This window comes from Tachysurus fulvidraco, chromosome 4 (assembly GCF_022655615.1).
Source record: "Tachysurus fulvidraco isolate hzauxx_2018 chromosome 4, HZAU_PFXX_2.0, whole genome shotgun sequence".
Classification (NCBI taxonomy): Eukaryota; Metazoa; Chordata; class Actinopteri; order Siluriformes; family Bagridae; genus Tachysurus; species Tachysurus fulvidraco.
The window spans coordinates 28,951,441-28,977,201 of NC_062521.1; the positions used below are offsets into that span (position 1 = coordinate 28,951,441).

At 39.5% G+C, this 25,761-nt stretch overlaps 1 protein-coding gene across 5 annotated transcripts in view; it reads right to left on the reverse strand.

Annotated features, from left to right (window-relative positions):
• Window positions 1-318: 318 nt before the first annotated feature.
• vegfc (vascular endothelial growth factor c) overlaps window positions 319-25,761 on the reverse strand; it is a 56,331-nt gene continuing 30,888 nt past the window's right edge. For all 5 annotated transcript variants that reach the window (XM_047812764.1, XM_047812761.1, XM_027146108.2 and 2 more), the window contains 3 exons: window positions 8,806-8,909; window positions 4,184-4,505; window positions 319-1,090 (listed from right to left, as the gene is read on the reverse strand). In XM_047812764.1, the coding sequence (XP_047668720.1) occupies window positions 976-1,090; window positions 4,184-4,505; window positions 8,806-8,909 (541 nt within the window). In that variant the 3' untranslated portion in view covers window positions 319-975. The remainder of the gene's footprint in view (window positions 1,091-4,183; window positions 4,506-8,805; window positions 8,910-25,761) is intronic.

Consider the following 25,761-nt stretch of genomic DNA (forward strand, 5'->3'; position numbering starts at 1 on the left):
AGCGTTCCGTAACTCTTCATTTCTTTTGAAAAGTTCGGTAACTATTTATTTTGAAGCGTTCCGTAACTCTTTACAGTATCTCTTCAGAAGGGTTTTGTTTATTTTTTCGTACTCATACCATAACTCTCATTTCTTTATGATACTATTTAGTATTTGATTATCAATTCCCTGGTTCTTTATTTGTTTGTAAGCGTTTTGTAACTCTATTAGTTTGTAATTTAATGTAAAAAATATACATGAGCCATTTGTCACTGAGTGTGTGTGTGTGTGTGTGTGTGTGTGCCACCGATTTGCCTTTTTAAAGGAATGATGCACTGGTACAATTTATATAAAATGTTTATTTGTGACACGGTGCAGGATTTTACCGGACGACGCTTCGACTGGGATTTCTGGATCATTTTCCACGATACATTCTGGTAAGAAATATCTTTATTTTTGCAGTGGAGTTCTTGCTGGAGAAAAAACTCAGACAGTATAAAGAAGTTCTAGTGCTAGATCATAACTAAATACATTAAATACTTCTGCATTATCTGTACTATTTCTGTATAATATTCTAGTTTAGAAATAAGTTAACAATATATAATACAACTTTATATTTGATTTATTTTTACTGGACTTCACATGATACAAAAATATTGATCACAGTGTATTTCCTTTGTGAAGATTCAAAATTGCTATGCACAAAAAAAAAAATTAGTGGCAATAAATTATATAATCAATATTTGACAAATAATGAGTAAAAAAAAAAATCAAAGATGTTGAAAATAAAACAGCTCCACCCTTTTATAAAGTTCAAAGTTATCTTGTTCCCGTGTGTCTGATATTTGGGGCTACAATCGAATGTCTTATATTTTGTTTTTTCCCCATTCGCTGATTTGCTAGTCCATTGCTAGCGAAGGGAGTCCAATAAGAAGGCTGCTTGTGTTAGCATCTCTGCACTTCTTTTAGCTCCGTTAGCTGCTAGCTTTGTGTCGGCTAATCCAGTCTCCGCCAGTAATTGGGGATGCAGTGACACACTTCCTCACTGAAATAAAAACCCTCCTCGCATTCGCGCTTCCTCGAGTCTCCGGGACACGGCAGTCTGTAGCAGCTAACAGAAAAAAAAAAGAAATGACAGAAATGAGTTTTTAAAATCAATCAAAGTTCTAATGTTTTGAAGAAGTTTTCACCCCACACAATTTTCCTGGAACTGAAATGACTGAATTTTGATTTCAATCTGAACCTAGTTTTTTCCAGAACACTCCACACAGCTGGGATTAATGGAAGACTGGTGTGTTGTTTCCATGAATACTGGTGTATCCTGTGTGTGTCTATAAAAGTCCTGGCGTTTTCCAAAAGACGATGAAGAGACTCATCAAAGATGGGAGTCTGATGTTTACTGAAACTTTCTAGCCATTTGGTGGAAAGGAAACACCCAGAGAACACAATGGAAGCTGTGGAGCATGGTGGTGGTACTGTAGCACAGTGACTGGGAAAAAACCTGGCTAAACTCACTGCATGTGTTGTTTATTGGCTAGTGATACTACTACTACTACAGTACTACTGTACTACTACTACTACTACTACTACTACTACTACTACTACTACAGTACTACTACTACTACTACTACTACTACAGTACTACTACTACTACTACTACTACAGTACTACTACTACTACTACTACAGTACTACTACTACTACTACTACTACTACTACAGTACTACTACTACTACTACTACAGTACTACTACTACTACTACTACTACAGTACTACTACTACTACTACAGTACTACTACTACTGTACTACTACTACTACTAATACTACTACTACTAATAAAAAACAAATCAGCTAAAAAAAAGAAGTATTAACTAATTAACTATAATTATCAACTAATTATTAATTAACTAATTATCATTTTTATTATTAAACCATTTGCCTTGCGACTTAACAGTTTCTATATTGTAATGAAAATGCTTTCTCATAATTTAACATTTAATACTTTTAAATAATTTAAAACATTGGATTAAGACACGGTATTTAGTCAGTGGTTTAGTCTGATGTGACTAAACCCCATGGTTTTACTTGAATCAGATCTAAAGAACTGTGAAAAATGACTGACGTGTACAAAGACATTAAATGCACGCACACACACACACACACACACACACACACACACACTACGCAGACATTAACCACACATGTGAATGTGATTGAAGCCCGTAACGCTTTTCATTCCTTTCAGCTCTGTTCATCGTGATGCTGTCACCTTTAATTAGAGATGATTCCTAATTATAGAAGCCTTTATTTTGTCACATCTACATTACAGCACAGTGAAATTCTTTCTTCACATATCCCAGTTTTGGAGGTTGGGGTCAGAGCACAGGGTCAGAAATGATACAGCACCTCTGGAGCAGTAAGGGTTAAGGGACTTGCTCAAGGGCCCAACAGTGGCAGCTTGACAGTTTTGGGGCTTGAATCCTGCTCCTCTGATCAACAACCCAGAGCCTTAACCACTGAAAAGAAAAATCCCTCCGAAAGCCTTTATGATTCAAATCTCTGCCTAAACAGAGCGATGCAGCAGCACTTTAGTCCTTTTATTCTGCCATGCTCTCTCTAACTAGCTGAACCACTATCTGAGAAAGTAGTCATCATAAATATTCCGCATTCTGGGACACAACAAAATTAGCACTAAAGACATGGCACGTGTAACGTGTTTCTCACATACGTAACGAGTTTCACATCCAGTGCTTTTCCTTTAAAGTGTGTGCATTTCTAAAGCAGGAGATCATCATCATTCCAGTACAATTACAGTTTTAACTTCCAGCTAATTTTGTACTGTTTTCTTCTTTCATAAATTTAACTTTGATGCATTTTGCAAGAGTCATGCATCATATATTTTGTAAGCAGAATCTCATGCCTTGCAGGCTGCCCCGCCTGCCTCGTCTGCCTCGCCGGCTAAAAAAACCTCCAGACCCTATCATTTATCCTAATATTAATCCGTAAACCACACGCACCGCACTTTAGTCTGCGTTATCTGTAATGGATATAAAGTACCGCAAAACACATATCATAGAAGCGTTAACAAAAATGACACGGACATGTCCGACATTCGGTCCAGAAACGCACAGAAAGAAGGCAAGAAAATAAAAGAAACTATTCTCTTAAAAAGCTCTAGCAGATCAAAAACAAATGTAGAGGGAGTTTAACCAGATGTTCCTCACTTTCAAAACTGCAGATCCAACATGGCCCTGCACTGAAGACTCTCACACTGCGCTAAATGTTTTTAGCAGGCTGTAGCTGGGTTCTTTCATTTTCACAAAAATTTACTCCCCCGGTGTTCCTCTTTAACACATGGCTTAATATAACCTCCTGTGCACACACACACACACACACACACACACACACACACACACACACACACATGCACACACATACACACTACTGACTAGAATGCTTCAGTAGATCAAACCCAAATGGAGAGAGTTTAAACAGGTGTTCCTCACATCCAACAGTCGTGACTCAACCAATTAAATTCATGAAGGAATTCAACTACTGGCCTGCAGCAGGTGTGTGTGTGTGTGTGTGTGTGTGTGTGTGTGTGCTGGAGAAAATTCCAGTCATAACCATGATCTTGTACTAATTCTTAGCTCTATAAGTTTGGCCTTCACTAGGACTGACACATTCAGAGGCCACACCTCCTTCACTGAGACTGAAACACACAGAGGCCACACCTCCTTCACTGAGACTGACACACACAGAGGCCACACCTCCTTCTCTGAGACTGACAAACACATAGGCCACGCCTCCTTCTCTGAGACTAACACACACCTAGGCACCACCCTTTTTGCAACAAATCCTACAGTACAGTTGGTTAGTCCATCTTACTCATGATCAATTTGGGCATTACTAAAATTAGTCATGTTACCATAACAACATCTGAAGAAAAATAACTTTCTTTTGAATAGAGAAAATGCTAAAAAAAAAAAAGTACAACATAACAGTTATGGAGATATTATCATTATGTCATTATAACCAAAATAACTTCTTATAACTAACAGGGTAAAGTATTACCATTCCCTTGACAACCTCAACAGTTACCATGACAACCATGCAGTGTTACCTCTTCAAGTCAATGGATAATTTGAAAGGTAGTTTGATTTTTTTTAAAGCAAAGTTCCTAAATCTCTATTTCCAGACTCACCTGCAGGTGGCCGGCTGAAACCTCCTCCCCCGGAGGAAGCACTTGTTGTGAGACTCGGTACACTCGCATGCACACTTGGTGCGGTTGAGCGGGTGTGTGCTGGGACACACTTTGTTGCAGCTGCACTGGCATGTGTCCTTGTTGAAGGAGTGGTGAGGGCTGCAGGACTTGGGTTGAGTTTTACACACACACTGACATGTGTTCTTGTCCAAGTGACGTTTAGGCCCACAGCCCGCCGTCCTCAAGTCCTTTCGACAAACACACCGACACGTTTCCTCGTCCAGCTCTTTGTTGGGGCCACAGAGGTCCTGCTCAAACGGGTCTTTGTGGAAACACAGAGAACATGGCTAAGATTAGCACTGTGCTATAAAATGAAAAAAAAAAAAATCATAATTGTTTTAAAGAATTGTGATACAAAAAAGACATTTTTAGATTTACCTAACCGCTTCTAAGAAAAGGAAATAAAAAGCATATATAAAAATATAAAATAATGTAGACAAAATAATATTTTGCATCCACTAAAAAAGAATAAAAACAACACTAAAATTAACATGGTCACATTATATGTACAGCATGTTCTACGGGTAACTTTTAAAAAATTAAAATGGTTGTTTAATTTTTTAATAAACAGATGATAGTAATTACTTTGTTAGAAAGTAAAAAAAATACTGTTAAAGCAATTTAATAGAGAGAGGAGAATAAAAAAGAAACACTACATTAAAAATAAACGAACAAAGACACGAATACGAAATCATTATTTTACGACAAAATAAAAAGTAAAACATATAAATGAGACAAAAAACAAAAAAAAATGTTCATGTATAGCACCTTACTAAAAATTGGAGACAACAAACAAAAAAGCTTCCATTAGTATTTTGGTTTTATGATTTTAAAATAAAAATGAAAAATAAAGAAGAACGAAACATCGAGCAAAAAACAAAGAGAATAATATTTAAATACGTTTTAATAAAACAAAATCAAATCAAAATTCACACACAAAATAAAATTCACGATCGTGAAAGTCACGAGTAGGAAAGTTTCCTAATTCATGGACAGGATAAACAATTAAGTGGTTGTGACTGAAAAGACTCCAGAGAGTTGCATGTGGTATGAGCGGAGTTCTCATTAGCAGTCCAGATTAAGTGGATAAGGGAGACTTGATTATTCTGAGGTATAAATATTTCTAGATTTCCGACCTCTTGAACTCTTTAACACGTTTACAGAAAGTAGAGAAGTGGTGCACATTTTTCAGACATGGTAAACAGTTTCACATTCCTTTAGAGGACTGAGACATGCTTTCCCTCAAGTCTGTCCTCCAAACACATGTTTGCCTTTTAAACCTGGACACAAACCAAACATGATGTCTGTTTTTTTTTTGTTGTTGTTTTTTTAAGTAAGCACGATACAGTGTTGTGGTTTAGATGCAAGATATAAACTACTGTTCATTTTTATTTTTAATACATTTTAATAAATAAAATTAGATATTTTCTTTATAAGAAATAATGGATTTAGCAGCCAGATTGCTGTTTGGGAAGCTAGCAGTATTTAATTAATTTCAATTCAATTCCATTCAAGTTTATTTGTATAGCGCTTTTTACAATGGACATTGTCTCAAAGCAGCTTTACAGAACATAAACATGGAACAGAAGGTAAACATAAGGAATAATATAAAGAATAAATATAATTAAAAAAAATCAAGATCATTATTAGATATATATAGTTCACAATGTGTATGTATTTATCCCCAATGAACAAGTCTGAGGTGACTCGGGCAGCAGTGGCAAGGAAAAACTCCCTTGAATTGGTAAAGGAAGAAACCTTGACTGGAACCAGACTCAAAGGAGAACCCATCCTCATATGGGTGACTCAGGAGGGTGTGATTATAAATATACAGTCAAACAAATGTTGTATTGGTGTAAGGATCGCATGGAGTTCAGATCTCCTCTTTACTGTTTTATTTTGCAGTGATAGTTAGCAGAGATGGGTGAATTGATTAACGTTTATACTAGCACTGGAAATGGCTAACAGATATGCTAGAACTGGAATAGGCTAACACTCATGCTAGTAGTCTACCTGCTATACTAACAGATATGCTAGCAATGTGATAGGCCAACTGATATACTAGCACTGGAATTGGCTAACACTCATGCTAGTAGTCTACCTGCTATACTATATGCTAGCAGTGTGATAGTCTAACAGATATGCTAGCACTGGAAAAGGCTAACACTCGTGCTAGTAGTCTACCTGCTATACTAACAGATATTTTACCAGTGTAGAATAGGCTAACAGATATGCTAACAGATATGCTAGCACTGGAAAAGGCTAACACTCATGCTAGTAGTCTACGTGCTATACTAAAAGATATGCTAGCAATGTGATAGGCTAACTGATATACTAGCATTGGAATAGGCTAACATTCATGCTAGTAATCTACTTGCTATACTAACAGATATGCTAGCAGTGTGATAGGCTAACTGATATACTAGCACTGGAATAGGCTAACTTATATGCTAGCAGTGTGATCGGCTAACTGAAATAAAGCAGCACAAAATAAATCATTTTATACTTGCATCTTTGCCTCAGACTAAATAAGGTGTTACTATAGAAACACTTTAGAAAAAGTGTATTAATATAAAAAAAAAGATATTAATTAACACTTTTTGACCAATTGGAATGAAGAATTCAACAGTAGTGTAAGTGTTCAACACAAGCATTTTTGTGCTCGCCCTAGCATATTTTTAATGCTAACTTTGAGGCTAAAGCTAGCGTATCACAGATAATGCATGGAAAAGAAAGGATGGAGGTCATCGTGCTCTCTTACACAACTAATGTACACAAGTGATGACAGGCAGTGGATCAGAATGTACAAATGTGGGGGTGGAGATTGATGAAAATGGCTCCATTGCTGCTCTCTTTATCTGAGCGTGAGTGAGCCCTCAGAGGCTGAGTTCCTCTGAGGGAGTATCTGCCATCGCTATTTACCGCTACATGTATGTGGAAAGTGCACAGCTCTGCTGGAATGATGGATGATTACTATTATGTGCTATAAGCATCGGAGGTAAGGTGAGCATGTGTTTGTATTGCAAATACTGTATGTGGAGGGTCAGGCCCTGAGGCAGGGCTAAGAAGTGAGCCATGACTACGATGTATATAAACGTGCATTTTTAAACAGGCTGAAATCCACCTAGATGTTCACGTCAAAGAAATTTAGCCAGATTATTTCTTTTGATCTTTCATTTTGCCATCAGAAGGAGGTGTGGCCTCTGTGCTTCTTGTTATTAGTGAAGGAGGTGTGGCCTCTGTGCTTCTTGTTATCAGTGAAGGAGGTGTGGCCTCTGTGCCTCTTGTTATCAGTGAAGGAAGTGTGGCCTCTGTTCCTCTTGTTATAGTGAAGGAGGTGTGGCCTTCGAATAGGTCAGGCCAATGGACCAACGGAGGTAGGTGTGGCCTCTGTGCCTCTTGTTATCAATGAACGAGGTGTGGCCTCTGTGCCTCTTGTTATCAGTGAAGGAGGTGTGGCCTTTGAGTAGATTAGGCAAATAGAAGGCGCTGTGGCCCCTGTTCCTCTTGTTATAGTGAAGGAGGTGTGGCCTCTGTGCCTCTTATCAGTAAAGGAGGTGTGGCCTTTGAATAGGTCAGGCCAATGGACCAACGGAGGTAGGTGTGGCTTCTGTGTCTCTTGTTATCAGTAAAGGAGGTGTGGCCTTTGAATAGGTCAGGTCAATGGACCAACGGAGGTAGGTGTGGCTTCTGTGCCTCTTGTTATCAGTAAAGGAGGTGTGGCCTTTGAATAGGTCAGGCCAACGGACCAACGGAGGTAGGTGTGGCTTCTGTGCCTCTTGTTATCAGTGAACGAGGTGTGGCCTTTGAGTAGATTAGGAAAACAGAAGGAGCTATGGCCCATGTGCCTCTTGTTAGCCATAAAGGATGTGTGGCCTTTAAGTAGGTAAGGGCAATAGAAGGAGGTGTGGTCTCTGTGCCTCTTGTTATCAGTGAAGGAGGTGTGGCCTTTGAGTAGATTAGGCAAACAGAAGGTGCTGTGGCCCCTGTGACTCTTATTAGGCATAAAGGTTGTGTGGCCTTTGAGTAGGTAAGGGCAATAGAAAGGAGTGTGGCCTCTGTGCCTCATGTTAGCCATGAAGGAGGTGTAGCATCTGAGACACTTTTATTCTGATCATGGATTTTTCTCTGTACTGTGGAATATAAGTGAATATTTGAGTTTGTGTGTGTGAGTGTGTGTGTGTCTGTCTGCCAGTGATGTATCCATGAGTTCATGTGTCCTGCCCTTACGTCACCACACAGGAGTGTGAGGCTGGGAGTTTACTACTGGGTTTGAGGGTTTGCTAAATATTATGGTTCATCTGCACGAGCAGGACTCGAGTGGTATTATTACAGGTCCGACTTGTTAACACACTCGCTGTGCACAGTCATGTCCCCTGAGGATCCACTGACATGTTTGGCTTTTGCGGTTAACAGCTTCAAGAGATGCAGTAGTACGCAGGCTGCGCCACATTTTACAGGCGACTGTGGGGCGAGTGTTTGAGTTTGAGCGTGGGAAGTATGTTGGATGTAACACACGCATTTAACACACGCAGATTGTAAACACGTGCGGTGACACTTACCCGAGTGCTGCTGGGGAAACAGTGAGTCGTGCAGAGACACACATCTGCATAAGCCATTGCTCCAGCTCTGGTTCTTCGGGCATGTTTTATTCGCCACATGACATCTGCAAAAGGAGGAAGCAAACGATTAGCCACGAGACAGGCACTAACATGAGGTGAAAAAAATAATTCTCTTGTAATATCCATTCACTCTGGGATTGTGTGTTGTGTGTGTTCCTTTCTTCAGAACATCTTTTGATTTTGATCTTCCTCGATTTTCTTGATTTACAGCCACTCTTTTACCAGCCTTTTTGCCAGCTTGTCATTTTACCAAGAAGCTGCAAAGAAGAGCTCTGCCTCGAGCTTTACCTCGGACTGGAGACTCCTTCTTGTCACAACTTCAATGATTAATGAGCTTTTCAACATTGTACTGTATTATATACAGAATACACACTGGTCGGCACTATTTTTGTGTATTGTCCTGTAGTGTTTTGTATTGTTTGTACTGGGACTGTTTGCACCACGTTGCACAGGATGCACTTCATATATATTTTATACAGTGTATATATATACTAGATGCTAGGACTAACTTACTTATGTAGCAACATGGTCCTGGAAAAATGTTTCATTTCAATATGTACTGTGTAACCAATTAAGTTGGATACGTTTAGGTATCATGGTCCACTTTGCCACGAGGGATGCTAAATTATTATTAGACCACTATTTAATCAGTTATGGGAGCGTGAAGAAGTCGGTCTGTTGTTTTTTGGGAGCGGAGGCAATGGCTAACGGTCGTCAACTACATATGGTTGAAATGACACTAAAAGCTTCGTGACTTGATTTGAATAGACTTGAGAGGGAACCCTTGCCAGAGTTTTGCTAATTCCTGGTTACTTCCCGCCAGTGAAGACTATTAAGTCGGCTTTGTTCTTTGTTCTGTGCGAAGTATTGTCAACTCTGCTATGAACCAAGCTGTTGATTTCATTTGCTATTGCCATTGTTTGCTTCTGTGTATGACCTCTGCTTTGTTTCTCTGGATTTACCCGTGTTTGTTTTGTGCTTTTGTATTTTCCACCGTTGATTGCTCTTGGACTATTGGATTGTTTTGGACTATTTTCCTGTTTTCCTGTTGTGATTTTTGCCGTTATTTTCACCAATAAACAATAAATAAGAACCTCCACCATATCAACAATTACACGGCTAAAACAACTGTTAGATAGCCTTAGCTAGCTAATCTCCATATTCTAGTCTTTCTTGGTCTTGTAGTTTTACAGTACTTTGACATTTTAAGTAAACGCTACATAAACTTGTGTGAAGTATGTGATGCTCTTTCTTTCTGCACTTTTATGTAAACATTTTGTATAAACAAATCTAAACTTTTAACACCATTGTGAAGAAGTGTAAACCATCAGATGGAGTTTTTTTTTGAGTAAGGTTGCATTAGATATCTGGCACACCACATGTTAGTGCACACAGGTCATGTTCCAGGTTTTTAGGGTCACAGCTGTAAGAGCAAACCTGATTAAAAAGTGTAGCATGAGTAAAACCAGGTGTAAAGCACCACAGTGCTCATGTTAGAGCCGGAGCATACGTGTGTAACAGAGGTTAAATAGTTACGTCAATGAATTTAATGCCAAGTCACACTGAAGTAGAAGTGCGTTTATGCAATTTATGTCATTCCCGATTACTTAGGCATGTCTGTTGACGAAGCCGAAGGCTAGAGACAAGCTCCGGGGATTATTTTGTGCATTTACAATGAACTAACAATGCGTATAAGTGCTCAGGGTGTCAAGACATAATGTCGGGTAAAATTCATGGCTGCATTCTCAGTGAGGTTTAAAACTTAAATCCTAATACTCTATGAGCCATATGGTACGGTCCATATACGGATGTCGGTTCTTTGTGTAGAACATATTCATGGATCGACAGCTTTTCTTTTAAAGGTCTGGTGATGTCATCATTGTGCGTCTGCTACTCATCCAACATCACACAAATTCACTTCCAAAATTCTTGTTCTTCAACACTGAAACACTGAAACTTCTACTACTGCAATTGAGCTGCGATGTAAGCCCATATCTAAGCTCTAAGCCCATATCTAAGCTCTAAGCCCATATCAGCAACCTTCTACATTTCTCCATTCAGCTAGTTAATGTTAGCCAAGCGCTTTTAAAAATTTCCCTCTAAAATAGTTAACTTTGTGTAATATACGTTTAGAAATTGTTTTTAAAACACTAACGATTTAAAAATAATACTTTGTTGGAACACTTTGTTGGAAGGGTTTCTCAATGGTTCTTTGCAGTTCTGGATTTGTAAAGAGATAGTTTGAGTAGAGATGACTGCTTAACTTTTCAGCATGGTGTCTTTATTACAAATGTCCTGTCTCTTTTGTAAATAAAAAAAAAAAAAAGCCAGTTTCCATTTTGATCTTATCTGGTATATGGGTGGTATACACTGTAGGTGCTATTCTATTTAAGTAGCTAGAATACTGAGCCAAAATCTAGTTTTAAAGAGATGTTAATTCAGGAACATCTCCTGCTAGGTTTGCCTCATGTCAATTCTGTGTAAGTAACTAACACTAGCTAAAACCGAGGAAAATGGTGTTCATTTCTCAAGTAGAGTTAAGTACACAGACCTTGCAGGATTTTTACCTATGTGTTGTGAATCTGTTCTGGTGGCTTGTGGTGGCCCAAGAGTTGTGTCAAGAGATGATTTATCACTCTAGGCCTTTAGAACTAAAAAAACAGAGATGTCCCAGCTCCCTCCCTCCCTCCTTCCCTCCCTCCATCCATCCATCCATCCATCCAGCTCACGGGTCCAACCATCCATCTTGATCTCCATATCCAGCAGTGTGAAGCGTGCCTACATCTACGCCTTCTACCAAAGCAAACCTTCTTCTGGCATTCACCACATTTCTACACAGACCTTCATTGGTGCACAGCTGAAGTTTTTGCTGTTGTGTTCAGACAATAAAGATGATATGGAGCATAGGAATCATGTGGTCTAGGAAGAACTCTGGGACCGGGTCACTTCCGAGTCAAATTCGATTTGCGGAAACTTTCTCTTCTTCGTTTTTTTGTTGGCACGAAACTGTCAGAGCTGAACATCTGGTAAAGGTTGAACTCTGGACCTGCCAACCTTTCCTCACTTTACATATTAACTACAGTGCAGAATACATGAGAATCACTGAAAAAACACACCAAAAAAAAAAAAGTAGTTCTCTCTTCCTCCAAAGTAAAAACGGCAGGTTAACGTTATTATTACAACCGGTTGACGTATTAATCGGAAATGACTGACAGCTGTGTATGTTTCTAGTTATAGAAGCCGAAACATGGACGTTAATATAAATCTGTGATTTGCAGCTGTATTACTGTCAGAGCTGCTGTTCTAGAAAATTCATTAACACCTTCTGAACATGAGAATACATGAGTATAATACACTGTTCCCTCCTGCTTAGAGAAAAATAAGCTACATTACCAGAAGCCACTACAGAAGTTTAGTTATGTGCCATAGCCGCTGAAGTAGCAGGTCTACTGCAAAAATAATGCCAAAATACTTTGTGTCAAAGCCAGGAACAATGCTAATTGTTGTGTTAGACACGTCACTGCTCCAGTGTCAGTCTCCATGGGTCGATTTCATGAACAACATTTAGCTAACTGAAAAAATGAACATTTGATATTTACCTTTCTTCACTAAGTAAGACTTATTACTATTAGCACTTGGTTCAGAAGAGGTGAATCCAGATGTTCCCTTTCCTTAAGCACCTCTAAAACACCTTACTCAACCACTGAAATATGCGTTCAACATGCTCATGTATTCCAAAGGCTACTATATAACGCCACAGATTTATATATCATGGCCAATAACAACGAAGAACGAGGAGCAATGCGTCGCTGGATCCCGGAGACGACGGCAGCCTCGTGATTTAATGCACTTCCAACGGGAGTCTCTGAGAGGAATTCAGAGAAAAGCAGCGAGGTGATAACTTTATGGTAATGAATACGTGAGCATGTACGATCAATCACAGCGTTTGCTGTTGAAGGCGCTGCACTCAAGGGGGTCCAGGGGGCGAAAGGTTGAGCTATGAGTTCCTCTATAGGGCCTGACAATGGGGAAAAATAGAAACCATCTTGCATACAAATATAGAAGGATCTAAAACTTTTTGGAGGTTGCTTCCAACATCTTGGCATAGTGAACGTTCTTTTTCAGACACAACCAGGAAACCTGCTTGTTTAAAGAGCAATTACAATATATTTACAGCATTTAGCAGACACCCTTTTTCAGAGCGACTTACATTTTTATCTCATTTTTATACACCTGAGCAATTGAGGGCTAAGGGCCTTGCTCAGGGGCCCAGCAGTGGCAGCTTGGTGGACATAGGATTCGAACTCACAACCTTCCAACTGGTAGGTTACCACATTCCCAAATACAAATAGGAGTCTAGATATAGGAACAAATAGGAAACAGAATTCTATTTCCTTCCAGTTAAAATGGCAGATCAACTATTCGACCAATTAATCCCAAAACTTTGACAGCTGTAGCAGTAGGTGGATTAAGCTATAGAAACTGAACCATATTTTAAGCAGGGCATTAATAACATTACAGCTGTATTACTGCGACTGCACTGTATTATAGAAATCCTTCATTTCACAGAGTTTATCAATCTCAGTTTAGAGCAATGGTGAACCAGACAGTTAAGGCTCTGGGTTGTTGATTAGCGGATCGTGGTTCAAGACCAGTGCACAGCTCTGACCCCAGCCTCCAAAGTTAGATATGTGAAGAAAGGATTTCACCATGCTGTAATATATATATGTGACAAATATAGACACGTATAGGCACTTTATTCCAGTCAGGGGATTCAGAGAGGCAGAAAAAATTCTCCCGGGGATGCCAATTCATTACAGGTTTAAAACTCCAAGGGCAAGAAGAATGCCACTTCAACACTACAGTCAACAATATTAGACAGTCAGTGTAACAAACGGTGGCAATAAAACCTCAGCCTTGGCGTATAGAAACCGTTACTATCTGTTATAGTAGGTACAATCCTTGTTAACTAGTTTACAATTATGGCTTACATTTTATACAACTCAACAATTGTGTGTTAAGAGCTTTGATCAGTTGCCCAGAAGTGGCAACTTGTGGACCTAGGATTCAAACACACAACCTTCCCAACACCTTAACCACTAGGCTACCACATGCCCAGCTAGTTCTCCTCTAGTGCAGGACAAATATCCATCAAGAACTCATGAAATCATCTACCACATCTTCTAAAACTGCTATGATGGTTTCATCTACGTTCAGACAAGAAGCACTGGTGTGTGAATCCTAACACCTGTAAATAAGACCACATTTTTGGACTTCCTGTTCCACCATCCTGAACTCAATGACTCGAACCATCCACCATCCTGAACGGTGAATGAAAAAGACGGTTGTGATGTGAACATCTGCCTAAAAGTGACTACAGATGTTGTTCGAGATATTAAACATCTTCAAACTATTCCAACTTTTCATTTATTCAGATCAGTCCACAAAAGAGCACAGCGCATCTTTATCTTAACAGGAAGCATCTTTTTAATAAAGATTAAATGTTGGATGAATTGAGTGTTTGGTGGAGCTTCTTAAAGGTAAGGTCTCCGATTTTTGAAAGCCAATGTTGACATATAAAATCACCAAAACAAACACGCCCCTAACCCAAACGGGTCCCGCCCCTGTATTGATAGCTCCGCCCACACATACATACGTAACCCGGGCGACTAACGGAAAGAAACGTGTCTTTATCATAGCTGAAGGGAAGAACAATACGATTGTAGATAAACAAACAAGCAAAAATGCCACACAAGCATAATGATGTAAAGGACAAAGGCATATATTAGTTCTGTGTAACAAAGCAAAACCAACGTTACTCACCTATCGAGAAGGAAAAAAGCGCCTCGGCGTCTTAAGTAAAGTCGGCCACATATTCACAGGTCGGAGTTTCCCGAGTTGATAACTCCTGAGCTAAATGCTGTTACTACACAAAACGCGGTTGTAGCTGCCTCTCTACATTACTACGATAGAAAAGAGGTGTTATTTGTTTAGCTCAGGAGTTATTGACTCTGGAAACTCCAATCTGTTCTTGTCCTTACCGTAAGCCTTTCTTCGCTTTCTTTCTTTGTTTTTATCCTCCATGTCAATGTTAAAAACCGCTTTCTGCTAATGTCACACATGCGCTCTGAACACTCTCTCCGCCACATATCGACAAGACACGCCCCTTTCTGCTCATTGGCTACACGTTTGTTTTGATTTTTGTTTATTATCCGGCCCGACTCGGATAGTTTTCTGAAGCATTTCTCAAAAATCGGAGACCCTGCGTTTAATAACATTTATCAACTGCAACTGAATTTCAGCTCTCATAATAGTTGGGTCTATTTGTGTAGATTATTCCAAATGAATATAATTAGATTATATGTGAAAGCCATACGGATACTAAAATGCCTCGCCCGTCCAGTGCTACATGACATCCAGGGTGTGCTCCGGCCTCACACCCAACATTCCCAGTATAGACTACAGATCCACCACCACCCTGACCAGGACAAAACACTCCCTAAAGAAACGAACGAATGATAAATTACAGTTTCCTGTACAACACAATGTGAACCCTGGGAATTTCATTCTGAGGACAACTATTTTTTTTCTTGTCTGTAAAACTGTAGACATGTTTGTGCCCTTGAGGTAATAATAAAGCAACAATGAGCGCTATTTGTGGTTCAGACACAAAGCCTCCTTCTCTGCTGTCCTATTTACGATGTCGTGGATTAGTAGTAACATTGCATTGTAGTTACAAATCCACAGCTCGGAAGCGGCGATATGTGAATCGTATTTGTGTGGCTCTCTTATTAAAGGCACCGGCGTTGATTTAACGAGTTTTCTTTAAAGGTTTAGTCGACGTCTACATGTGGTAACATCCTCTCGCTCTCTGAGCAAGCAGTAAAAAAAGGTGGTGGCTGTAAACAGCTCCTTAGAGAGTAAACAGAGCTTTACCTCCCAATAATAAAATAAAAGCTAGCATAAAAACGGGTGGAGTAATTCTTTGAGGAAGCGAGTGAGCAGGGTGGAGACTTTTGTTGCTTAATTCTGACTTTTTCATCCTAGTCCTGATGAGTTACATTCAATATGTGCTGCATTGTCATTTGTCTTTATTGTAACTTAATGAGGATGTTATTTTCCTTTCTGTGGGAAAAATCCATGTAGTTCTGAATGCGTGGGTTTTACTGCAACCAACATGCACTTATTTTGGGAGGTGTGTGTGTATTTGTGTGTGGGGGCGGGGGGTAGTGCCATTTGTCGTTTTTAATTAAGATGTAGACAATTGAGCTATTTCACTATTGTATACAGTATATACACATTTTATTCTCTCTATCTCTCTCTCTCTCTAAATCAGCGCTTATAAGCAAATGGCAATTGTACAAATGGTGTGTTAACATTTTACTGGATTAAATCCTTCTGCATATACTTTGAATAATAGTATTTTTGACTCATGAATCATGAATCATGAATCGTTTCTCTAAATACCTCCCTCGGACTTCGTGTTTTGCACCGTGTGTGTGAAAGTGTGTTTGTGGTAAAGCTTCACACCCTGCAGAGACCGGGGTCGGATGTTACGGCTCGAGTTACAGGTTCACCCTCATTAATCTCCCTTTACTACAAGGTCAGAGGTCAGGGCCGGTTGGCACGACCCCAGGGCAGGGTAAGGTCTAGACTTCTAAAGCACGGCTGTCTTCATGTGTAGCTTTCCCTTCTGTTCTCTGGTCCTATCTGTCCATCCCAGCCCCCGAGCATCCAATCGGCACCTCCAACAGCATGGCTGATGTATGACCTGTCTGGACCATGCAGTCGTGTGGGGTCACGTCATCAAAGCTTTTAAAGCAGAGCCTGCGGTCTTATACACACTCGAGGCTTTGAGTTTATAATACGGCCGAGTCGGGTGCTATGGGGAAGATATTAGGTTCTGATACGTGAATACTCTTCATCATGACATCATCATAACATCTGTGAATCGCTCTTCTCCAAAATATAAAATGATTTTTAATCCGTGTTGCAAACGAAAATATTCCACTATCATCGAGTCCAGAATCTGTAGGGACACCTGTATAAATTTTAATATAAATGTCAAAACTATCATCCACCTTTATGACCCGAAATAAATACAAAAAATCAGTTGCTAGGCAACTGAGAAATAAATGAACAATGCTGCTGCTGCTGCTGCTGCAAAAAAGCCAATCAATTGTCTGACACATATAGTGTAAAACAAATGAAACAAACATCTGTGATATTCTTGATACATAACGTGATGTTACCGACGTTCATGTTTGCAATTGAAATCGTCAGAACTGTTGCTAGGAATCTGGAAAATATAAATATAAATATATTTGGGGCATGCTGTTAAGGAAAATAATCCACAATGGTGTGACGTGATGAAGAGTTACTGTTATTTATTATGTATTATTCCTCTTATACCAAAGAGAGTTATTCTTTTTAAAAAGAATGACATCATACTTTCATTTCTAGTTCTTGTTATTACTTATGTTCTAGCAGCTGGTAACAGTCATTCCCTGGACAGACTCTGTTACTGAAGCCCTATTCGGACGGGATTAGTTTTACCTGGGACGTGGAGTAATGCAATTTTACCTCAGGACACCTGGACATCTGTAATATTAATTGGCCAATTCGCACGGGACAAGACATCTCAGTAAAACTAGCAGAAGTGGGAGGGGTAACTCGCTTTACGCTCCACATTAACCTCCTTGTCGTCATGTGCGTATGATGTTGCTTCCTGTTTCAAGCGCCTCCGTGCTTGAAAAACGTGCCAAAAACTACTTTTAAACAGGAAATGACAGAATTGTACCGTACATATTTACAGCGGGTCTATTCGGACGGGATCAGTATTACCTGACGTCATTTTTCCGGACCTTTTTACAGAAGGTAAAAGTCGCCGTAAAAAAAGTTTATTAAAAGATTTATTAACAAAAATAAGAGACATAGACAGGGGAAAAACTCACAAAACACGACACAAACCGATTACATAAAACAACACAGACAAAGAAAAGATGAGGACTCTGTGAAGCTAGATGCAACGTGGAGAAAATAAATAGACATGATGATTAACAGGCAAATGGGGACAGGTGAGTCCAGACGTGAAACACGTGACACGACACGCTGCCGGAGCGCCCCCTAATGTTCCAGTAGAGAATGTCCAAGCAGAGTCCTGACACACACAGACGACTCCATCATATCTTCCTTCAATTAGACACATTTTTCTGTGTTAGTTTACTTTTTTTTATCTGTTTTCATGAAGCACATATTTACATGAGTCCATCATAAAAGTTCGACTGAATGAGTTACTATGGAAACGACAAGCTCGACTAATGAGTTACTATGGAAACGACAAGCTCGACTGAATGAGTTACTATGGAAACGACAAGCTCGACTAATGAGTTACTATGGAAACGACAAGCTCGACTGAATGAATTACTATGGAAACGACAAGCTCGACTAACGAGTTACTATGGAAACAACAAGCTGGACTGAGTTTCTATAGAAACGACAAGCTCGACTAATGAGTTACTATGGAAACGACAAGCTCGACTGAATGAGTTACTATGGAAACGACAAGCTCACTAACGAGTTACTATGGAAACAACAAGCTGGACTGAGTTTCTATAGAAACGACAAGCTCGACTAATGAGTTACTATGGAAACAACAAGCTAGACTGAATAAGTTACTATGGAAACGTCAAGCTCGACTGAACGAGTTACTATGGAAACAACAACAGATTAGAACATGTACATTAATATGTGAGATTCTGTTATAGAATATTAACCAGGACCATCTGACCAATCAGAATCCAGATTTCAAACCCAGTTATTTGGAGAAGTAACCTTTCATTTTTAAACACTTCTGTTTTACACTAAATGACACACAGAACTGCCAGAGAATTTCAGCGGTTCAGTCACACTGCATAAAATAAATCCTGAGCTATTAGAACATTCCCCATGTGCTGAATATCCTTGGAGTGTTGTGGTGGATTGTGGAATCGTGAATAAAACCGAGGGCTTTATAATAGTGACGGGTGCTAGAGCAAATCTGATTAGCAGTAATTGTGTTAGAGTGTGCTAACTGATGAAATAAACAGTTTGGTGTAATGGTAATGAACCCTGAAATCTTAAGATGCTTGGATTTGTTTGTCTTGTGTAACAACTAATCTCCAGAGACTAGTTCATCTCCCGGTGTCTTTGGATTTTTTTTTTGCAGTATATTTACTCTGAAAGCAATGAAGTGATGTGGACGTAATTAGCATTGCAGATCCTCATTGCGTTGCAGGAAAAACAGGTCCAGGCGGCTGATGCTACGCACCGTGAAATAAAACAAATTGACAGCGTGGCACCATGTCGGTTCAGTGGTGGGCCGCACGCGGCAAATCTTGCAACATGTTTCCAATTTCTACACGCCCGGTGGCTTAATAACACCACGCATTCCTTCGTAGCCCTGAGCAACAACAACAGCAACAAAAGAATGAGGGTAAGACTCGGGCTAGGCGAGGCGAAGAACGCCTTATCTGATGACTAACATGTGCACCGACACCTTGCGTAACGTAAAACATACGATTCCGTTTAGAGCGGCAAGGTGTCCGAGAGAAGATCTATAAGCCTAGCTAATTTGGAGCGTATGTCTTTAATGCCATTTTACTGTTGAAAGCCGGCGAGCAGAGATAGGATCTAATGTCGCTACGTAGAGACGGCTCATATGGTAGATGTTACAGGCTGCATCTCATTCCTCGCTACAGACTGCCTAGAGTTCTGCCCTTCACGAACACGTCCAGGTTTCCCAATTTCCATCTGCACGGTTGCTCACGTACACATGTTCCTGTGTCCATATTTACTATGTGAGGAAAAAAATCTGCTTCAAGCTGTTTCAGGAGAAACGTTTCTGCGTTTTTACCATCCGAGCTTGAAGCTCATCGAATTGAGATTCCTCAGAAATGATCTCAATGACTCAACAGTGTTGTAACTCATTTTTAGACAATGCAATATCTGAGTTGCCGTTGTGCAAGAGTGAGCTTACTGCAAACCATAAACAGCATCAGCCTGGAGATGTCTGGGTTTTGTAAAAGATCAAGGACGAGAACATGCACGCAGTCAAACGTCACCTCAGGTGAGTGTCCTTGTATGGAGCGGAACGGGGAAAAAATATAAATAAAGAGAAAAATCAGGAGTGAGAAAAAATACCCATTCAGCCCTGATTGACTGTCTGTCAAACTCTGCCTTGATTTATACTGGCTTATAAAAGACTTCTGGCACTATATACACAAATGTAGCTTAAGGCTAAATGTAGCTTCTCACTGGTCCATTTAAGAGCATCTCTGTAAAAATGTGCACGTGTGTCTTGATTCCCGATTTTGTTTGAGTCTAAAAGTAATTCACAAAGCATTTTATAGACCTGTGAAAACTGAGCCTGAAGCAAAACGAAGGAAAATGCAGTCCAGAAGAGTCGAGAATGATCTGAAATGACTGCTAGCTGTTATTTAACGGTGTAACTGGATTAAAACTTTAGGGAGCTCAAATACAGAGAAACTCTTTAAAAAAGTGAGTGTTTCCATTTTAGGATTCAAGAAAAATAATGTTCCATTTCTCAACAAAACCTAATTTTATTTGTTTATACTAAAATGAATGTTATACTAAAATGAATGCTTTCTTAGTGCTGATATGAACTACAGTATAACTACGGTGTTGTATTCAGGGTTTGATGCATGTGTGACATTAGCAGAAAGCGGTTTTAACATCGACATGGAGGATAAAAACAAAAAAAAGAAAGAGAAGAAAGACTTACGATAAGGACAAGAAGTAGGATGTGTTAATATAGGATCAGCTTTCCAGCGCTGGAGAGAACTGAAGGAGCAGGAAGTTGGCCACATATTCACAGGTTGGAGTTTCCCGAGTCAATAACTCCTGAGCTAAACGCTGTTACTACACAAATAACACCTCTTTTCTATCGTAGTAATGTAGAGAGGCAGCTACAACCGCGTTTTGTGTAGTAACAGCGTTTAGCTCAGGAGTTATCGACTCGGGAAACTCCGACCTGTGAATATGTGGCCGACTTTACTTAAGACGCCGAGGCGCTTTTTTCCTTCTCGATAGGTGAGTAACGTTGGTTTTGCTTTGTTACACAGAACTAATATATGCCTTTGTCCTTTACATGATTATGCTTGTGTGGCATTTTTGCTTGTTTGTTTATCTACAATCGTATTGTTCTTCCCTTCAGCTATGATAAAGACACGTTTCTTTCTGTTAGTCGCCCGGGTTACGTATGTATGTGTGGGCGGAGCTATCGATACAGGGGTGGGACCCGTTTGGGTTAGGGGCGTGTTTGTTTTGGTGATTTCATTGGCTTTCAAACATCAGAGACCCTGCCTTTAAGTAAATTCAGCAGGAATTCCACTTCGCCCCTTTTACAAGAGTCCATGATGAATGTGTACGAGTTTAGAGATTATATTGTGTCCCAGTAAACAGTTGAATTTTTACTGTATATGTTTCAAAGTACTGTATATGCTAATGCACTTAAAAAAAAAATTGAATAGTCTTGTCCCTTTTCTGCAAATAATACTAACTTTAGTTAGAGAGAGAGAGAGAAAGAGAGAGAGAGAGAGAGAGTTCCAGCTTATATACTGTATTCTGTGTTTATATATATATATATATATATATATATATATATATATATATATATATATATATATATATATAATGCATTTTTTGCTAGCTTAGCTAATGTTTTATATGTCTTCATATTCTTTATAATCTTATCAATTCTTCAAATTTATCTTTGTATCTTTGTATCTCCTTTTCGTGTTGCCCGGAGAACGAGTCAGACCTTGACTCGTATGCTAATGTCACTTAGCATGTTAGCTATAAACACACACATGTACACACACATACGAGAGGAATGGCAGAAGAATCCTATTCTGTGTCCAGCAAAGCAAAACAACATGTAACACACTTCCAGCGTTAACATCCCGGTCACATCTGCTGTCACATCTGCTTCTTCTTAGACGTGTAGCAAAAGAGAGAGGAGATTCACAAAGGGACCACGTCTCTTTCCTCTCGCTTTCTCTCATTCTTTGCTCCAACATGAGCTACAAAATATCCTGCAGGAAAATCTACATCTAAAGAAACAATTCTCCGATTGGGTCAACTGCAGATTTATTGTCACAGGATGAAGCTAATTAGTGTCTGGACTTTGCGGGCTAGAAAGGAAAAGCTTTCCTCAACTTTCAGATGAGGTCACGCTAGCCATGTTTACGAGGAGCTTTTACATAAACTTCTGTGGTATTCAGAAATTTGGAAGTTGAAATGTTCTCCACTCGCTCTGAGCTCTGACCCGGTGTTGATGTTGCTCAAAATGGCAAAACATGAGGAAGTTCGGTTTGTGTTCAGTGCTGAGAATTAGAAAAGGCAGTAAGTAGTTAACGCATTATCAATACGTTGCAAGATGTTGACAAATGAGGTCATAATGTAATTTGCATATTCAGTAAACTGAAATTACCATTTGCATAAGCAAGCAAGAACAAGCAAAAATGTGATCAGTGTTTAGTTGTTTGAAACAATAGTGATTGAATGAATTAAATCATTATGGTCATTTTGGAACAATGGTGATCAATGATATGTCATTTAAAACAATAGTGATCAGTGATTGGTCATTTAGGAATGATAATGATCAGTTATTGGCCGTTTAGAAACATGGTAATCAGTGATTGGTCATTTAGGAACAATAGTGATCAGTGATTGGTCGTTTAGGAACAATAGTGATCAGTGATTGGTCATTTAGGAACAATAGTGATCAGTGTTTGGTCATTTAGGAACAATAGTGATCAGTGATTGTTTGTTTAGGAACAATAGTGATCAGTGATTGGTCATTTAGGAACAATTGTGATCAGTGATTGTTTGTTTAGGAACAATAGTGATCAGTGATTGGTCGTTTAGGAACAATTGTGATCAGTGATTGTTTGTTTAGGAACAATAGTGATCAGTGATTGTTTGTTTAGGAACAATAGTGATCAGTGATTGGTCATTTAGGAACAATAGTGATCAGTGATTGGTCATTTAGGAACAATTGTGATCAGTGATTGGTCATTTAGGAACAATTGTAATCAGTGATTGTTTGTTTAGGAACAATAGTGATCAGTGATTGTTTGTTTAGGAACAATAGTGATCAGTGATTGGTCATTTAGGAACAATAGTGATCAGTGATTGGTCATTTAGGAACAATAGTGATCAGTGATTGGTCATTTAGGAACAATTGTGATCAGTGATTGGTCATTTAGGAACAATTGTAATCAGTGATTGTTTGTTTAGGAACAATAGTGATCAGTGATTGTTTGTTTAGGAACAATAGTGATCAGTGATTGGTCGTTTAGGAACAATTGTGATCAGTGATTGTTTGTTTAGGAACAATAGTAATCAGTGATTGGTCGTTTAGGAACATGATAATCAATGATTGGTCGTTTAGGAACAATAGTGATCAGTGATTGGTCGTTTAGGAACATGATAATCAGTGATTGGTCATTCAGAAACAATAGTGATCAGTGATTGTTCATTTGGGAACAATCGTGATCAGTGATTGGTCGTTTAGGAACAATAGTGATCAATGATTGGTGTTTGCTTTTTTGAGCGTAACTCAGTCAGGCTTTAAACTTGTGGTGAGTTGTGTAAATAGGCAACACAGGTTATGGTAAAAGTGTATATTCTGAGCAATTTACAAACACATCTGAGATATAATTTTGTAATATAAAGTGTCTTTTTAGCTTTAAATCCACTTGTATATAAGACATAAGCTACATGCTAGTTAGCTAAATCAACCAGCATAGTTTTTGCTAGTGTACATTTAGCAAATAGTGAGCTCATGTGAAGCATTTCAATAAAGAACAATCGTATAATCGAACACTTTTCCATTTCCAAAGCACAGGTTGACGAGTTCATTTCCAAGCGCATAACAACACTCTCAAAGAAGCAAAATATAAGCTCCAAGTTTGTTTTATTACAATCTTTGGCCACATTTCATCTCGTGCATGCTTTATCAGTGACGCCATACACAATCTGTGATCAATGCAAACTCTTCTGGAAGCTTCCTGTTACACAAAGAAGTGCTTATGTGATGACACCGCCACTGTAAACACCATTCTGCATTTTCCCTGAGATGAACTGCCATCTTTCAGTGCAGACGTTTCGACGTCGTACTCTGCGAGGCATAAACTGGCTCCACCGTCGTCCATGTGGGATCAATCAGCCTCCGCTTGGCTAAATGAGAAGGCGCAGAGGTTTTTACATCCACACGATAGCACGGAGAGGCATTTCTCCTTCATACTGACGCATGTCACGCACAGGCTACGAAGCTAATGCGTTGTACTTAAAAAAGACAGCAGATGATAAACACTTTCGAATTGCTTAATAAAGCAAGAGAACTGTGAGAAGCAACGCTTTAGAGAGTGGAGATACAAAACACATGCTAGTTCTTCCTCAGGCTATGTCGTTGTTTGTCGCCTGTGACTTCAGTAATGCTTTTTTTTGTGATGTGTCTTGCCAAGAGAGCAAGAGTATTGTTTGTTTTCCTGTGGAAAACTAGTAAGCAGGATTCCCATTCACTACCAAGTTCAGACACTGATACTGAAACAAACCACAAGGAATTTTCAAGTGCGTAAGGTTTAGTTCACACAAAAGATATCATGCGATGTGACGTATCATTCACATTAGCGCGGTACAATGGAAGAGCAACAGACACAAGGGATTACAGTCATATTTAGCTGTGAGGTCCTAAAAATAAAATATAATCTTTTTCCAGTGATGATTCAACATCATATTTATGAGAGAGCCAGAGTTTCTTATCAAAATCTCAGCTACAAGATGCAAGATGACAAGCGTGGTGGCATTAACATGATGCTGGTATTAGCATGAAAGCTAAATCTGGTTGAGGGGGCGACGGTGGCTTAGTGGTTAGCACGTTTGCCTCACACCTCCAGGGTCGGGGGTTCGATTCCCGCCTCCGCCTTGTGTGTGTGGAGTTTGCATGTTCTCCCCGTGCCTCGGGGGTTTCCTCCGGGTACTCCGGTTTCCTCCCCCGGTCCAAAGACATGCATGGAAGGTTGATTGGCATCTCTGGAAAATTGTCCATAGTGTCCTGTGATGGGTTGGCACTCCGTCCAGGGTGTATCCTGCCTCGATGCCCGATGACGCCTGAGATAGGCACAGGCTCCCCGTGACCCGAGAAGTTCGGATAAATGGTAGAAAATGAGTGAGCGGGTGAGAGTGATCTGGTTGAGCATTGTACAGTCTACACCCAGAGAAGAAACAGAGCTGGACAGATTCGAGAACTAAAGCACCGCTGCATCGTATCACTGGGAATGGATAAATCCCAACATGCCAATTTGCTCAGGAAATCAGATGAGAGTTAATTATAAACCCACAATAATTCTAGGGTGGATTTCCATGTACAGTACCAAAAAAAAATCACTCTCCTTACCCCTGGTAGGGGTTATATGAAGATTACAGGTTATGTAGCTTCAGTTACATTTAAACTCATTGTGCATTAAAGCCATGAGATACGTGACTTGCTCATATAAGTGTGTTTGTATAATATTCAAATCCACTGTAGTTCTCATGTGTGTCCGGTGTGGGAACTTGCGCTTATGCTCCGTACTTAAAATACCAAGCTGGCAGGTGTCACCTTCAATGTCCTCCATGGGTAAGTGATGCGACAGCCTGCGTTATAATCTTCCATGAATAACAATGCAAAGCATCTCGTTCAGTACGTCTGTCTTGCCAAAACAGGGTCATGGTAAAGTGTTCAGGAAGTGACCCGAGCTTGACCGAGTAACACTGATCATGTGTTTCATATCTTATTCCTTTAAGACAACATTTTACAGAGTATATAATATGCGCCATGGATTAAGGCTG